Source organism: Macrobrachium nipponense, chromosome 5 (assembly GCF_015104395.2).
Source record: "Macrobrachium nipponense isolate FS-2020 chromosome 5, ASM1510439v2, whole genome shotgun sequence".
In the NCBI taxonomy this organism is placed as follows: domain Eukaryota; kingdom Metazoa; phylum Arthropoda; class Malacostraca; order Decapoda; family Palaemonidae; genus Macrobrachium; species Macrobrachium nipponense.
In genome coordinates this window covers 84,691,845-84,708,753 of record NC_061107.1, presented here as the reverse complement: position 1 = coordinate 84,708,753, position 16,909 = coordinate 84,691,845, and the positions used below count along the sequence as shown (strand labels likewise).

At 35.2% G+C, this 16,909-nt stretch overlaps 1 protein-coding gene across 1 annotated transcript in view; it reads right to left on the bottom strand.

Annotated features, from left to right (window-relative positions):
* The window catches only part of LOC135215473 (phosphatidylinositol 4-phosphate 5-kinase type-1 beta-like), a 555,040-nt gene that overhangs the window by 330,369 nt on the left and 207,762 nt on the right, over positions 1-16,909 (bottom strand). Inside the window, 3 exon segments of the mRNA XM_064250216.1 lie at positions 11,629-11,701; positions 14,937-15,112; positions 15,589-15,759. Of these exon segments, the coding sequence (XP_064106286.1) occupies positions 11,629-11,701; positions 14,937-15,112; positions 15,589-15,759 (420 nt within the window).

The window sequence follows — 16,909 nt, the reverse complement described above, 5'->3', positions numbered from 1 at the left end:
CGAAAAAATTTCTGATTTTTTTCAGAAGAGTTACCGCGCGAACGTAAGGAAATTTTTTTTTTTTCATAAATTCACCATAAATCGAAATATTGTGCTAGAGACTTCCAATTTGTTGCAAAATGAAGGTAAATGATTGAATATTACTAGAATATAAGAGTTTTAGCTTACAATTGCGTCTTTTGACCATTTCGGTAGAGTCAAATTTGACCAAAGGTTGAAATTTTGGCACTTATCGTTATTTATATGAAAATATTTCAAAACTGAAAAAAGCTACAACCATGGGTTGTTTTTAGTTGTATTGTGAATGAAATTGCACACATTTCCATATATAAAACTTTATGTAACGGCTAATTTAAAATGGTCCAAACATTACAACAATTGCATGAAAAAATTTATCGGAAGAGTTACCGCACGAACGTTAAGGAAAAAGTTTTTTTCATAAATTCACCATAAATCAAAATATTGTGCTAGAGACGTCCAATTTGTTGCAAAATGAAGGTAAACGATTGAATATTACTAGAATATAAGAGTTTTAGCTTACAATTGCATTTTTCGACCATTTCGGTAGTCAAAATTGACCGAAGGTTGAAATTTTGGCACTTATCATTATTTATATGAAAATATTTAATAATTGATAAAAGCTGCAATTATGAGTATTTTTTTTGTTGTATTCTACATGAAATTGTGCACATTTTCATATATAATACTCCATGTAATGGTAACTTAACCCTTAAACGCCGAATGGACGTATTAAACGTCGAGTCAAAATCTCCCCCGATTTCCGAATGGACGTACCATACGTCGGCTCAAAAAAGTTTTTTTAAAAATTCGTGGAAAAATACTTATAGGCCTACCAGCCAAAAACTTTTGAATCACGCGCCTTGGGGGATGCTGGGAGTTCACGGATCAAGGCGTTGTTTTGTTTACAATCGTTACGCAGGCGCACAAGCGCGAATTTCTTTCTTATTGCACTAAAAAGTATCAGTGACAAATCTCAAAAATTTTATCACTTTGACATAATTTTTGCACTGTTTTAAATTATCCGTTACATGAAGTATTATATATGAAAATGTGCGCAATTTCATTTACAATACAACAAAAAAATACTCATGATTGTAACTTTTATCAGTTTTGAAATATTTTCATATAAATAACGATAAGTGCCAAAATTTCAACCTTCGGTCAACTTTGACTAAACCGAAATGGTCGAAAAACGCAATTGTAAGCTAAAACGCTTATATTGTAGTAATATTCAACTATTTACCTTAATTTTGTAACAAATTGGAAGTCTCTAGCACAATATTTCGATTTATGGTGAATTTATGAAAAAACTTTTTCCTTACGTCCGCGCGGTAACTCTTCCGAAAAAAATCATACATGCGATTGTGGTAATGTTTGCACCATTTTAAAATTAGCCGTTACATAAAGTTTTATATATGGAAATGTGCGCAATTTCATGCACAATACAACTAAAAACAACCCATGGTTGTAGCTTTTATCAGTTTTGAAATATTTTCATATAAAAAATGATAAGTGACAAATTTTCAACCTTCGGTCAATTTTGACTCTACCGAAATGGTCGAAAAACGCAATTGTAAGCTAAAACTCTTATATTCTAGTAATAGTCAATCATTTACCTTCATTTTGTAACAAATTGGAAGTCTCTAGCACAATATTTCGATTTATGGTGAATTTATGAAAAAAATAAAATTTTCCTTACGTCCGCGCGGTAACTCTTCCGAAAAAATCATACGTGCGATTGTGGTAATGTTTGCACCATTTTAAATTAGCCGTTACATAAAGTTTTATATATGAAAATGTACGCAATTTCATGTAGAATACAACGAAAAATAATGAAGGTTTGTAGCTTTTTCTCATTTTCGAAATATTTGCATATAAATCACGATAAATAGAAAAAAAAACACGTTCGGTCAACTTTGACTCTACCGAAATGGTCGAAAAACGCAATTGTAAGCTAAAACTCTTATATTTTAGTAATATACAATCATTTACCTTCATTTTGCAACAAATTGGAAGTCTCTAGCACAATATTTCGGTTTATGGTGAATTTATGAAAAAACTTTCCTTCCCTCCGCGCGCGGATTCTCCGCCATAAAACTCCGAATTGCGTACATCGAATTCTCGGAAAATTTGCTCCGTTTCATATTAGGCATTTCATAGAGTTTTATATATGAAAATGTGCGCAATTTCATGTAAAATAAAAGGAAAAATATTTGAAGGTTGTAGCTTTTCTCATTTTCGAAATATTTGCATATAAATCACAATAAATAGAAAAAAAACCACGTTCGGTCAACTTTGACTCTACCGAAATGGTCAAAAAACGCAATTGTAAGCTAAAACTCTTACAGTATCGTAATATTCAATCATTTGTATTCATTTTGAAACAAATTGGAAGTCTCTAGAACAATATTTAGATTTATGATGAATTTTTTAAAAAAACATTTTTTTACGTCTGCGCGTTACGAATTCGTACAGCATTTTGTGATAATATTTTTCCGCTGTTGCTTTTATTGTTTTACAATGTATTATATATCAAAATGATTGCAATTTAGTGTACAATACAACGAAAAAAAAGAAACTCGTTAGCTTTTACCGTTTTTTGCACAGCGTGATTTTAATACAATTATGTATCGCTACCATATATCACATTATTTACATATGATAATGATATCATTTTTCATTTCTGATGATTGCATACTAAATTTCAGGCAATGACAAAAAAAGGAGCCAAAAATGAACTCTTAATCTTCAAAACTAAGCGCGCTGTGATTTTTTGAAAAAATTATTTTTTCCGCTTCCACGCTCGCTCAAAACCGGCTCCGGAATTCGGGGGAGTTTTTGATTTTTACCGCTTCGGCGTTTAAGGGTTAAAATAGTGCAAAAATTATGTCAAAGTGACGAAATAATTTCCGAGATGTGTCACTTGATACTATTTAGTGCGATAATAAAGAAATTCGCGCTTGTGTGCCTGCGTAACGATTGTAAACAAAACAACGCCTTGATCCATGAGCTCCCAGCATCCCCCAAGGCACATGATTCAAAAGTTTTCACCTGGTAGGCCTATAAGTATTTTTCTGCGGATTTAAAAAAAAAATTTTTGTCGACGTTTAATATGTCCAATCGGCAACCGGGAGACAATTTATCTCAACGTTTAATATGTCCAATTGGCGTAAGAGGGTTAACATTTAAGAACTAAAATCAGTAACAAATTAATTCTGAGTATATCTGTTGTAAAATACTTATGTAAATTTACAGGCAGTCACCGGTTATTGACAATCCGGTTTTACAGGGCTTGTCTAGTGGCTAAATGTGCCAATTTCCGATTATCAGCACCGATAATTGGGTATTGATGCCAATAAATACATAACAGAGGCACCATTAAGCGGTTATCGCTGCCAAAATCCGGTTATATATAAGTGATGAAAATTGACAATTTACAGTTAAAGGAGATTTTCGCTTATCGTCAAGCTGTAGGAATGGAACCCTCATCGATAACCAGGGACTGTGTACTGAGATCGAAGATGCAGTAAATTTTTTATGTTATACAAGTTTTTTCTAATATTTCTTTGCACTTTTCACAAAATTACAATTATAACTGACATATCATCATAAAAGATAAGAACTAAAACCAACAGTAACCCTTGGGCATATTTGCGAGCAAAACCAGCCTAAAAGTTGCCGTTAGTGATTTTACATTATTGAAGTAATGGAACCTCTTTCCTGCCTGACTTCTCCAAATCTATGGCGTATAATACTGATACTCACCATTCCAAACCTGTTACAAATTGTTACTCATATGAGGGCATCTATCCATTAAGGGTTAAATATATTGAGTTATGCTTTTTATTCCTTTTGCCTTTGTTATACTGTCCAGTCAGCAGTTTTCTCTATCTTCAATTTTCTCTCTCTCTTTCCAGTCTATACAGAGTATAAATTTTGTCCATCTCAGTAGTACATAGCATCACATCCTGTTCCCATTTTTATACCTTCTTTTCCTTGCACTCTGTATTGGTTTCAACTGTTAAATCTAATGGGATGGGCAACATGATACATATTATGCACTTTTTCCACCCACACCTGAATATTTAAAAAAATGGAAAGAAAAACAAAACAAGTAAACAAAACATATCACTTATCTGAAGACAAGAGTATGTGTAGGATTATCATACAGTAGTAGCCAAACACTGGATCCAGTCAGCCAACACTCCTTTTTAAGTACCTACCAATTATTTGACATATATAGTTTTTATGGATTGGGTAAAGTCTGATTTCCCTCTGTAAACCCGCAACTCCTACAAGTAAAACTAATGATTGTGCCAAGTCGATGCTAAGATCAGCTAGAAACTAAGGTAACTGCAGAGAGATTTTGGCACTGTGGGCCAAAGTCACCACTGGAGCCATGGTATAAGTGAACAACAGAGGAGCCATACACTGACCAAAGCACAGAATGCAAATCTGAAGACTTTTCCCAAACCCACCAAGCTCACAAAACATACCAAATACCTCTTCTTGATGAGAGGTGGGTTGGAATGTGGAAGTATGCAACCTTTACATCCAGGATGGCCATGAAATTCCCCTCATACATTGTCATCCTTACCAAGTCATAACATCTCCAACTGGAATGAAGTCAACTTATTGAAAGAAGAGCTAATGAACTACTATAACTGGGCTTGTATGGCTATTTGCAAATCAGAGTAAACATTAAAATGTTCAATAGAAAGAGACTGCATTCGTAGAACTTTACTTCACTCTCCTTAACTGGCAACTGGAGGTGAAAGACCAGGTAGTGGAGAGGGAGACACCAACTTCTGATGCTTATAGCAACCAATAAAAGGAATATGGAGAAAATAGCCAGTCTGAGAGTCAGTGCACACATAGCGATCAACATGAATGTTGGAGCTAGGTGCTGCGCTGGTTGGCACCGAATGAGAGGAAAGCATCATCCATCTCCCATGGAATCCAGAAGCAGGAGACTCAAGATAATCAATGGATGTGTTGTGCAGTGAATGATATTGGTAAGATCTATCCTGAACAAAAGAAAAAAAAATCAATCAAATGACCTGTAACAGCACATCCCAAACTTCAGTTGAAAAGGGAACTCCTGCCCACAATACAAATGCAAGTAATGAAGATGCTTTTCCAGAGATCATATAAACAAGTTATAAAACCTATCCATGCAGACCCTGTCAGGTCCTTTGAGGATTGGTATGAAAGCTTGTCACAGGTCAAAAACTGACCATGGAAGTACATACATAAAACATTCACTAGCCCACATCTACTAAAGCAAAAATCACCAGTATAAAATAAAAGGCAAAGTGAAAATTGGTATGAAAAAATGTACAAACTTTACATACAAAAAATATGAGAAATTACAAGTTAACAATTTTACTGGTTAATATGTAACAAATATTACAATCTGCCCAGCCTAACAAATACAAAATAATACTAAATGAGCTGAGGAAACTATATTATAGGGAAATTACATAAAAAAAAATTGATTAACCCTTAATGGATAGATACCCTCATATGAGTAACAATAACAGGTTTTGGGTGGTGGACAGATTACTCCCGGTGAATATCAATATCAAGCGCCATTGATTTGGAGAAATCGGGCGGGAAAGAGATCCCATTACTTCAACAGCCCATAAATTTATTAATGGCATCTTTTAGACTGGCCCAGCTTGCTAATTTTAGGCATCTTATGAGTTAGTTGTGTATTTGACTTCAAGGGAGACTGTACTGCCTCTCTCTCATGAGTTAGTTGTGTACTTAACTTCAAGAGAGAATGTACTCTCTTTTTATATATTTGCTCATAAATATACTCAGGGGTTGCTGTTGGTTTTAGTGCTTTCTTTTATGATTTTAGTTCTTATCTGTTATGATGTTGTGTGAGGTGTAATCATAATCTAACAAAATAAAAATGAGAATTTTTTTTATTAATTTTTATTTTTCTTAACTTACAAGTTAAGTATATCTTAAGTTTTACCAGACCAATGAGCTGATTAACAGCTCTCGTAGGGCTAGCCTCAAGGATTAGATATCTTTATGTGGCTAAGAACCAATTGTTATTTAGCAACGGGACCTACAGCTTATTGTGAGATCTGAACCACATCGAGAAATGAATTTCACAGCTGGCAAACCTGAGGTCTTAACAGTAGGATAAATCTTCTGGCGCCAGCTGGAAACTGGTTAAAAACAATAAAAAATTGTAAATGCAAGGAATCTGTAGTATCTGGCATCTGATTCGTAGTTGAGGTGTAAGTGAGTCAGAGACTGCATCATTCTTACTTCCAATACAGGATGAAACAAAAGAGGGGTGGCTATAGGTGGGCAATCAAAAATAAATTATAAAAAAAATTTATTTGTTCATAAGCAGAACAAACCTTCAGTCTTAACAGTAAGGTAGACTCACTAGGAGGGAGGTATGAGAATCCTGAACTGAATGGAAGTTCGGCACACGTGATCATTCTTCTTAGAAATAAGAATTCTAAAAAAAGAGAACTTAAGCCTTTGAGATGTTAGATATGTGGATATCTAACACTCAATCAACTGGGATTAAATACAATGAAACATATCCAGATTCATTGCATATATGGAAGACAAAAAGAACATACTTGTTCAAGCAACAAACCATGTTAGCCACAAGAAACAGATTTGTCATCACTCCTCACTCCCCTTGCTGGAGAGAGGAGTTGAAGCTACTGAAAAGCATATTTGTACTTGTAGTATGTGTATTATACATTTAATGTGTCTACTCTGCAAACTGCCTGTGGGTATGAAGAAAGGGGTAAAGGGAAAGAAAAGAGACCAGTCATCTCACTCATTCCTTACTCCACACAATCATCTAAGGCAAGATACAAACTGTCCTGCAAGGGGCACTGGATGAGTTACACTTGTTGAGCAGCCACCAATGGATCCAATAAAAAAAAAAAAAAAAAAAAAAAAAAAAAAAAAAAAAAAAGTGTCTAAGGCTCTACAGGCAATATCCTTCAGGTAGAAGTGAAAGTGGTCTGACAGTCAGGAACCAGCATTCAAAATCCTATGAACAGATAAGTTCTAAAATGCCAGGGTAGAACCTACTCCTCTGGTGTCATGCACTTCTGCATGTACCGAATTGGTGACAAAACTTGACGATGGGGAGTAGGCTTGCCTAATCACTTTATGTAGTTAAATGAAAAAGTATTCTAAGACACCTCTTTCTTGACCTGGCTTGTGTTAACATAAATTCTACGACACCTAAGCTCTAGGTGACGAGTACTTCAGGTAACAACACTGCTTTGACGGGTGAAAGCAGACACCCTCAAAGGTTGCTGATAAGCTCCACAGCATAAGGAAAGGAAAAGATGGCAAATCTGTCATTGTAATCTGTGGAAATCTGGGTCTTAGCCACGAAATCTGGGGCAAATTCAACAGCTACTGACCCCAACACCTTGTGATTTTATGTCATAAGTCTGCCCATGGAGCTCTCCAACTACAAGGAAGCCAAGGTCAGAAGGACAGTTTCTCGTAAAATGAATGATGCATGGGCTCAAAGGAGCTTGAGTGAGACTACTTAGTATCAGAGTAAGGACCCAAGTAGGAGGTCTGAGTTTCCTGTGTGAACAAGAAAGCTCAAAGCTCTTGAACCACACAGAGAATTCCCAGGCCGAAGTGATGTCCACATCCTTCAGATGAACTAATCACAGGTCAGCCCTGTAAGCCCCTTGCTAGTCAAGCCCTTCGATGACACCAATCACAGAAGCAGATGGCTTATCTTGTATACGGCTGACAAAGATACTCTGAGGTAGCCATACATCTGAGTCTCTGCTTCGCACAAAAGATCTCTTGCTTGAAAGCAATACTGGACAAACTCCAGACATGAAGAGATAAAGATCATACTGATTGGTGGTATCTCTTGTGCTAAGGTGGAACCTCTCTTGGCCACTCAGGTTGGGGCCACAAGGAGCTACTAGGGTCATCCTAAGACTTGAACCCATTACTCTGTTCAGGACATGCTGGAACAGGCAGAATGGAGGAAATATGTAACCTCATAGGTAGATCCCAACATGCAGATGGGAATGCTCTACCCCAGCGAAGAGTGAAGAGGTCTAACATGGGTCTTCTCTAAGTGGACAGAGGAGACAATAAGATAAACCAAGGGGATACGTTTTAAATATCCAACTGTCTACTTGTGCACTACCAAAGGAACTGCACTGAAGATAGAGATGTCTTCGCATTGCCAAAGGAATTTGTATTTCCAACAGACGAGACGTCATATGAGGTGATCCCCTATGATGACAAAGTTCAGTATGCTACTCATCAGAGATGTCCTATGATGATTTATTATAGAAAACATGTATAACTTTGTACAATTTATGACTCTTGTAAAAGAGGCCCCCACAAGGGGTTGTAAATTGTCATTTTCAACTTCTCATGGAGGGTAAGGAAAACTTTTTATGATTTTTTTTCTTACACCACATGCATTTGCATATCTTCCTCTTTCCATTTATGTGTTTTTTCCTAGATTGGCATACCTCAAAGACTGCCTGGTTTGGGGTGCTGCATAGGTTATTTTTTTAGTGCGGCTCTTGAGAGTTGGGATAGACTATACTAATCACAGTAATCCTACAATCAAGGAGGCACACATTACTCTTAATCACAGTAACATAAAAAACAAAGAATGTTGTAAACTCTAGAACCTCAAAAGTTCAAGTGAAGATGTAATGCATTACTTACCTAAAGTAATTCTCCTATTATTTCATAAATTACTTATATCTTTATCTATATTTACAGTATTAACCCTCTAACACCGATTGGACGTATTAAATGTCGACACAAATTGTCTGTCGGGTGCCGATTGGACATATTAAATGTCGATAAAAAAAGTTTTTTTAAAAATTCGCAGAAAAATACTTATAAGCCTACCAGGCGAAAACTTTTGAATCACGCGCCTTGGGGGATGCTGGGAGCTCACGGATCAAGGCGTTGTTTTGTTTACAATCGTTACGCAGGCGCGCAAGCACGAATTTCTTTCTTATCGCACTAAAAAGTATCTGTGACACATCTCAGAAATTATTTCGTCACTTTGACATAATTTTTGCACAATTTTAAATCAGCCGTTACATAGAGTATTATATATAAAAATGTGCACAATTTCATGTAGAATACAACAAAAAAATATTCATGATTGCAGCTTTTATCAGTTTTTAAATATTTTCATATAAATAACGATAAGTGCCAAAATTTCAACCTTCGGTCAACTTTGACTCTACTGAAATAGTCGAAAAACGCAATTGTAAGCTAAAACTCTTATATTCTAGTAATATTCAATCGTTTACCTTCATTTTGCAACAAATTGGACGTCTCTAGCACAATATCTCGATTTATGGTGAATTTATGAAAAAACTTTTTCCTTATGTCCGCGCGGTAACTCTTCCCATAAATTTTTTCGTGCGATTGTTGTAATGTTTGCACCATTTTAAATTAGCCGTTACATAAAGTTTTAGGTATGGAAATGTGTGCAATTTCATGCACAATACAACTAAAAACAACCCATGGTTGTAGCTTTTTTCAGTTTTGAAATATTTTCATATAAATAACGATAAGTGCCAAAATTTCAACCTTTGGTCAAATTTGACTCTACCGAAATGGTAGAAAAACGCAATTTTAAGCTAAAACTCTTATATTCTAGTAATATTCAATCATTTACCTTCATTTTGCAACAAATTGGAAGTCTCTAGCACAATATTTCGATTTATGGTGAATTTATGAAAAAAAAAAAAAAAAATTTTCCTTATGTCTGCACGGTAACTCTTCCGAAAAAAATCAGAAATTTTTTCGTGCTATTGTCGTAGTGTTTGCACCATTTTAAATTAGCCGTTACATAATGTTTTATATATGAAAATGTGCGCAATTTCATTAGAATACAACAATAAAAGATTGAAGGTTGTAGCTTTTCTCATTTTCGAAATATTTGCATATAAATCACGATAAATAGAAAAAAACCACGTTCGGTCAACTTTGACTCTACCAAAATAGTCGAAAAATGCAATTGTAAGCTAAACCTCTTACAGTTTAGTAATATTCAGTCATTTATCTTCAATTTGAAACCAATTCGAAGTCTCTAGCACAATATTTAGATTTATGGTGAATTTTTAAAAAACTTTCCTTCCCTCCTCGCACGGATTCTCCGCCGCAAATCTCCGAAATGCGTACGTCGCATTCTCGTAATATTTGCTCAGTTTCATAGTAGGTGTTTCATACAGTTTTATATATGAAAATGTGTGCAATTTCATGTAGAATACAACAAAAAGTAATTGAAGGTTGTAGCTTTTCTCATTTTCGAAATATTTGCATATAAAAAAATATATAAAAAAATTCAACATTCGGTCAACTTTAACCCGTCCGAATGATCAAAAACTGCAATTGTAAGCTAATACTCTTACAATATAGTAATATTCAATCATTTATCTTCATTTTGAAACAAATTGGAAGTGTCTAGAACAATATTTAGATTTATAGTGAATTTTTGAAAAAAACATTTTTTTATGTCCGCGCGTTACGAATTCATGCATCATTTTGTGATAATATTTTCTCTGTGTTGCTTTGATCGTTTTACAATGTGTTATATACCAAAATTATTGCAATTTAGTGTACAATACAATGAAAAAAAATTAACTCGTTAGCTTTCAACGTTTTGCTCACAGCGCGATTTGAATACAATTATATATGAAATTTTGTTTTCGCTCTATCATATATTGCATTATTTTTATATGATAATGATATTTTTTTTCATTTCTGATTGTTGCATACTGAACTTCAGGCAATGACAAAATAAGGAGCCAAAAATGAACTCTTAATCTTGAAAACTAAGCGCGTTGTGATTTTTTGAAAAAAATATTTTTTCCGCTTCAGCGCTCACTCCGAGACCCCCTCGGCATACGGGAGACGATTTTTATTATAACACTTCGGCGTAAGAGGGTTAATTTGTTAACTCATCTTTTTTCAATAATTGATCTCTTCTTTCTGTATTTCCTATTACATTCTATTACTACTTCTAAATGAACACCATATGCTTTGGAAGCTTGAATTTCAAGTCAACGGCCGCTGCGAACTTGTTCCATATGAACAGAGTTCATCTGAATAGTAATAAAAATAATAGTAATAATGGGAAATAAGAGGGATCACAGTAAATGGGAACGTACTCCTCAATGCCAACTATCAAATACTCATCAGCTAGGTGTGTTGACTACTGAAAACTGCATCTCCCATAAAAAAGAGGCATGAAGACAACACCAAGAGAATGATGGCAACCGCAAAGTTATTTTATTAGATCATAAAAACCAGAAGGTCCAGATGAAGCATTTTGTTAAGACTACCTTCTTCTATCTAACAGATGAAAAGGCTGTTGGTTCTGCAAATATGACTATAATATTTGACATATATGTACATATGTGATAAATGGGGTTATCATAAAAGTTAACTATCCAATTTAAAAAATTTTCTGAACTTGTATCTGGTCAAAAAAAAAATTTCCTGTATGTGTTACTTGGCACAACTGCATTCTGAGAAAAAATTTAAATTACATATTCCACGATGAGAAAAAAAAATTACATAAATCATACTTACAAGGTAGTCTTCAGGTTGAATCCTAAAGAGATCTCTAAAATGTCTAAACGCTATAGGGGCATACACCTTGAATCTGTAAAAGAATATGATTCATTACTTGAGTTATAAAATATTCATTACCATTAGCTTATTAATAAAAATGATTCCTTTCAAAAAGAAAGCTATCTTGGGAAATAATTTTTTTTCCTGTAACTTCACACATACATGTGTGTTACTACCATCTTGACTACCATTGCTCATGATGTTTAACAGGAAAGCAAAATTGTATGACCACCAAGGTTCATAACTCCACTGTAAACATTAAGCCAAATCAGTCTGGAAATGTAACTTGTTTACAAAGTTATGAATATTTAAGAAGAATTATATTATGGAAAAACCTTTTACCCCATACTTCCTTGAAGTGGTGTAGCTACATAATTATAGTAACTAAGTTACAAGCCTACCTATGATCCCTCAGTTCACAGTATACAAACAAGGCTATCATTTTTGCTGCAATTGATCTAGAATAGTCTTTTTCAAAACAGTTTACCTAATTAAGCTTCAGTGACAATCAGTGGCCTACAAGATTGCACTCTCAGTTCACCAAGAAAATAAATTTGCAACTAAAATCTTATAAATGTTTCCACCAGAAACTAATATGACAGAATATTTTTCCAAGTATAAACCTTATTTTCTATCACATGACATTTCCTCTGAGGCAAAGCCTTCTTAGATGATCCATGGGTTTGCATCTGGAATGTAATTACACACAGATAATCAAAATATTATCGCAGAACGAACAAACCAGAATGCCAAGGTATAGAAAGACCATCAAGTGCAAATAAAACCTCCTCCTGTGCTAGAAAAGGCAGTGCACATCTTGCTTGAAGGTGGTTTGAGAGATAACTGGCGACTCACGGCCACTAGGGAACAATAACTCCCTTAAGGGAACCCACATACTTGTACACCCAAAGAAACATCTGGGCAGCCTCCATTCATAACAGATCTGATCAGATGGACATCTCATAAACAAGTGAACAAGATCACAAGAAGATATAGGAGAGAATGGGATAACAGCTTCCCTTCCTCCAAAGTAGTTTTCAGCTAGTTATTCATTTCTTTTGGATGCATATACTACAACCATTTATCCCATTACTGACTATGCTCACATTGCATAAAGATACAAAAACAAAGATGGAAACATTTAATCATTAACCATACAAACCTTGCCATCATCATAAGCCCTCAAGAATTCTTGCCCTTATTTCACTACTACTAGAGCAGAGAAACCTATTCACATTTAAATGAGGTAGCAAAAGGAACAATGACTGATGACACATGAGTAAGATGTAGGAATGAATCTGAGTTGCGCACAATTCAGTATCAACACAACCTAATACTTCTTTAAAACTAGAGGAGGGCTGAAGCCATCAGCTTTTCTTTTACTGGGTCATCATTTTTCATTTCTGAGGTACCAGCAGTAACAGACCTGTCTGCAGAAATTACTTTCCTGAAGAGTAAATTGTAAAATGACACTTTGGGGTGTTCAGGAGTGCTGTGGCGTTTATATTTATTTCAAGGAACATAAATGCTTTATTTTTGGGTATGATATATTTACCCATGTCATGTTAAATTTTACCATTATACTCTGCCCATGGTTGTGAATAACTGCTTCAAAAATTATCTTTTACAGGTAACGTTCATAGGCCCACAGATGAAGTTCAAGCCAAGAGGTTACCCTATACAGACCACAGAAATATCTAAAGACACCTCTCAAGCTAATCTGGGGCTCCCAACTTCAAAAAATTGGAAATGACCACCAGTAGATTACAGGCTTTGAAACAAAAGCTTTCATAATCTTAGTACCACTGGAACAGCTCAAAGAATTGAAGCTTTGTACTCTCTGAAAACCTCAAAGTAACTGACCATGTAAATAAAGGATGATCAACAAGCCAAATCCTTTGGTATGTATGTGTGTGTGCGTATGTGTGTGTGTGTGTATGACCAGGTGTTTGACTTACAAATGCTACAAGGAAGTAACATTTTTCGTCTTTAGTACTTTTCTAATAAACTTGGATTTCTGATTTAAATCTACTATTAAATATATCCAAATAACACTCTGAAAAATTGGATATTGAAGTCAAGGTGTCTTGGATTAATTTAAATGAAATTCCAATGAAAAATTAGTCCATTAACCTCTTCATTACCGAAAGTTTGTTTGGAGGTAGGCGGGTACCACCATTCAAGTCTACTACACCGCCCCGGGTGCATAAAGGTGGTACGTAAGTACCACCAAAACTCCTCTTTTCAGATAGGGACTTCCAATCATTCTGTAATTTCGGTTTGAAGATTTTGTGGAGCAAAATAAACAGTATGACACGGATGCCAGACGTATGATGAACCCCAAAAAATATTTATTACTGCTTATAGTAGTGTGTAGGTGACAGATGAACTGCGTCTCAACAAAAAATCACAAACCAGACAAGCGTAAACATGTAATAACTTACCCAAGTATAAAACCAGTTGCATCATCATTTACTGTATTTATTTATTTATTCACTTATTACATTTTAAAACAATAAAAGATATGATTCTGAACACCAGATAAATGAAGGTAAAAATAAAGCTTATAGTAACTTTATATATAAAAAACCAAACCAGAGAAAAAGCGAAAAGCGATTTTTTCTGAGGACAAGAAACTTGAAAAATTAGTTTTTAGATACCCCTAAAAAGTTGTTTTCGATGAAACTATCTTAGAAACGTAGAAACGACCATAGACCATTTTTGTTTTTGAGATGATATACTAATAAAATTTGCGATTTCCATATTTATTGGCGGGGCTTTCGCTTTAGTTGTTGCTCCTTTTTTTGTTATTACGTGCTTATTTACTGTTCTATTTTGACAATACTTTATGTGCATGTTTCAGGTGGATATACCAACATTCTGTAAGACTGAATTTTTATTCAAGACTGTAGTTTTCTCACTGACCACCAGTGTCCCTTGTACAAGGGACACCGAGTTTCACATTTTTTTTGTTTTTTCATAAAAGAAATCATTTATTTTCCCCTGTAGGATGATAAAACTCACAGAGAATATGCGTTATTATAGTGCTAATAATACCTGATAATTCATTAGGCCTGTCTTGATTAGTGTATTTTTGGCAAATATTTTTACGATCGGCACCCCTCCAAACTGGAGTCACTACCGAGAGATTCAGTTCAACAGCGAACGCAATGTTAACATTCTGCTCACCCACCCGGTAAAGAAGGGGTTAAAACAGACTATAGTATAGTATTTTCTTCCTCCTAGTAAAATATGTAACCACTCACCTGAATTCAGAAAACTGATGTGCCGGTGTTGATTGAGAACCAACACTGGGGAAAAATATTGTTTCTACTAAATAAAAGTCTTGAATTAAAAGATCCAGCTCTGGTTTACTCGCTAAGCTTCCCACTGCTTGTTGAATACCGAGCTGAATAGACTGCATCAACTGGGAAGTACCAATCTGTAAATTGAAATGCAAAAATGTATACATGTAAATGCCTTGCTGTTATTGTATTTGTCCATATTATCACACATACACACATTATAAATACTACAGTATGTGTGTGTGTGGGGGGGGGTGTTCAGTCAATAACTGTTCAACAAAGGTGTTCAGTCAATAACTGTTCAACAACTCTGGATGAAAGATACACAGCATAACTTTATATTCAAGTTAATTCAAACAAAATAATTCCTACATTCCGTTAAATATGAAGTGATACGTAATAAACTAAATTCCTGAAATTGAAACAAAACAAAAAGTTAATTGATATTGGGTAAAAAAGATTGATTCACAGAAGAGTTCCATTTTTTCAAGACAAATCCAAATCACTTCCTAGTCCCACGGACCTTTGTAAATACATTTACAAATGTGAATATTCAATAGATTAAAAAATAAATGAAAATATCGATTTTTTAAAACATTTTCTCTGCAATTACCTTCTTGTACGTGACGACCCCTCCTTCGCCCACTCTCCTGTGTCCGATCTTTTTCTCTTTATCACGGAATGTGTCATTTCGGGAGGCCCCCGGGGTCCGCGGCGTTTGGGCTGCACTCATCGTGGAGTTTTGAATGCCACCGTCTGCGCCCGCGTTCTGCGCCGCTGCAATCTGAATACAATTTGTACAGAGTATACAAATTCAGGCCTATGAGGTCCTTCATCACTGAAAGAAAAATTGAAAGTATTAAGGTTTGAAAGTTGTAACAGGAGCAAACTCCGTTAAAACTGTCCCCATGATATAATTTTTTTAAGGTAGTTGTGGAAAGTAAGATAGAAGAAAGAATATGAATGGAGATACAGTAAAAGAAAAGAAAGAGGTTGCAGCTAGGGGCCTGAAGGGATGCTGCAAAGACCCATAAGTAATGCCTACATGCACTGCACGTGAATGTACCAAGCATTAAAATTTTTTTTTTTTTTTTCTCCCAGAACACCACATCAACACCACTTCTTGATTCAGTGTTTTATGTATATGTTACGGCCATTTTGCAAAATTGGTCATTTTACAAAATTGCTGGCCCATTAGCAAACGGACCAAATTCGAGGTCATTTTGCAAAATGACCTAAATTTCTCAACATTTTTGCAAAACAACCAAGATTTTGGTCAGTTTACAAAATAAGTAGTATTATTGTTGGTCCGTTCACAAAATCTCCACACAGCAAGCAGCCAGATGGGAAAAAAGCTTGTCATTCACTTCTGCAAATCATCCTTTATAACACTGTTTCATTTACTGGTTCATTTACTCATTTCCCACTATGGGTAATTGTACTGTATAATTGTTGATCATTCACTTATTATCCCCCCCCCCCCCGCCCCCCCCCTCTCTCTCTCTCCACAAAACAGTAATGGGAGCTGACTGGTGACACTGTTGTCAGTAGGGCACCTGCTGAAAGCCGGAGAAGATGACCAACTTCTGTAAATCATCTCTTATAATATTTGGCGTTTATTTACAAGTTTCCCACTACAGGTAAATTGTACTGTATAATTGTTGATCATTCACTTATTATCTCCCCCCCTTTTCCCCCCTCCCCCCCCCTCCCCCCCCCTCTCTCTCTCCACAATAGTAATGGGAGCTGACTGTTGACACTGTTGTCAGTAAGGCACTGCTGAAAGCCAGAGAGACGCCAACGTAGTAACTTTGTGTGCATTCAACTATTACTTGCTAAAACTTTATACGTTGTGGATTATTTGAAAAGTTGTATTTCTGAAATGAATAAAATTAGTTATGTTCACTATGTTTTATCATTCCCTCGCCTTTTTT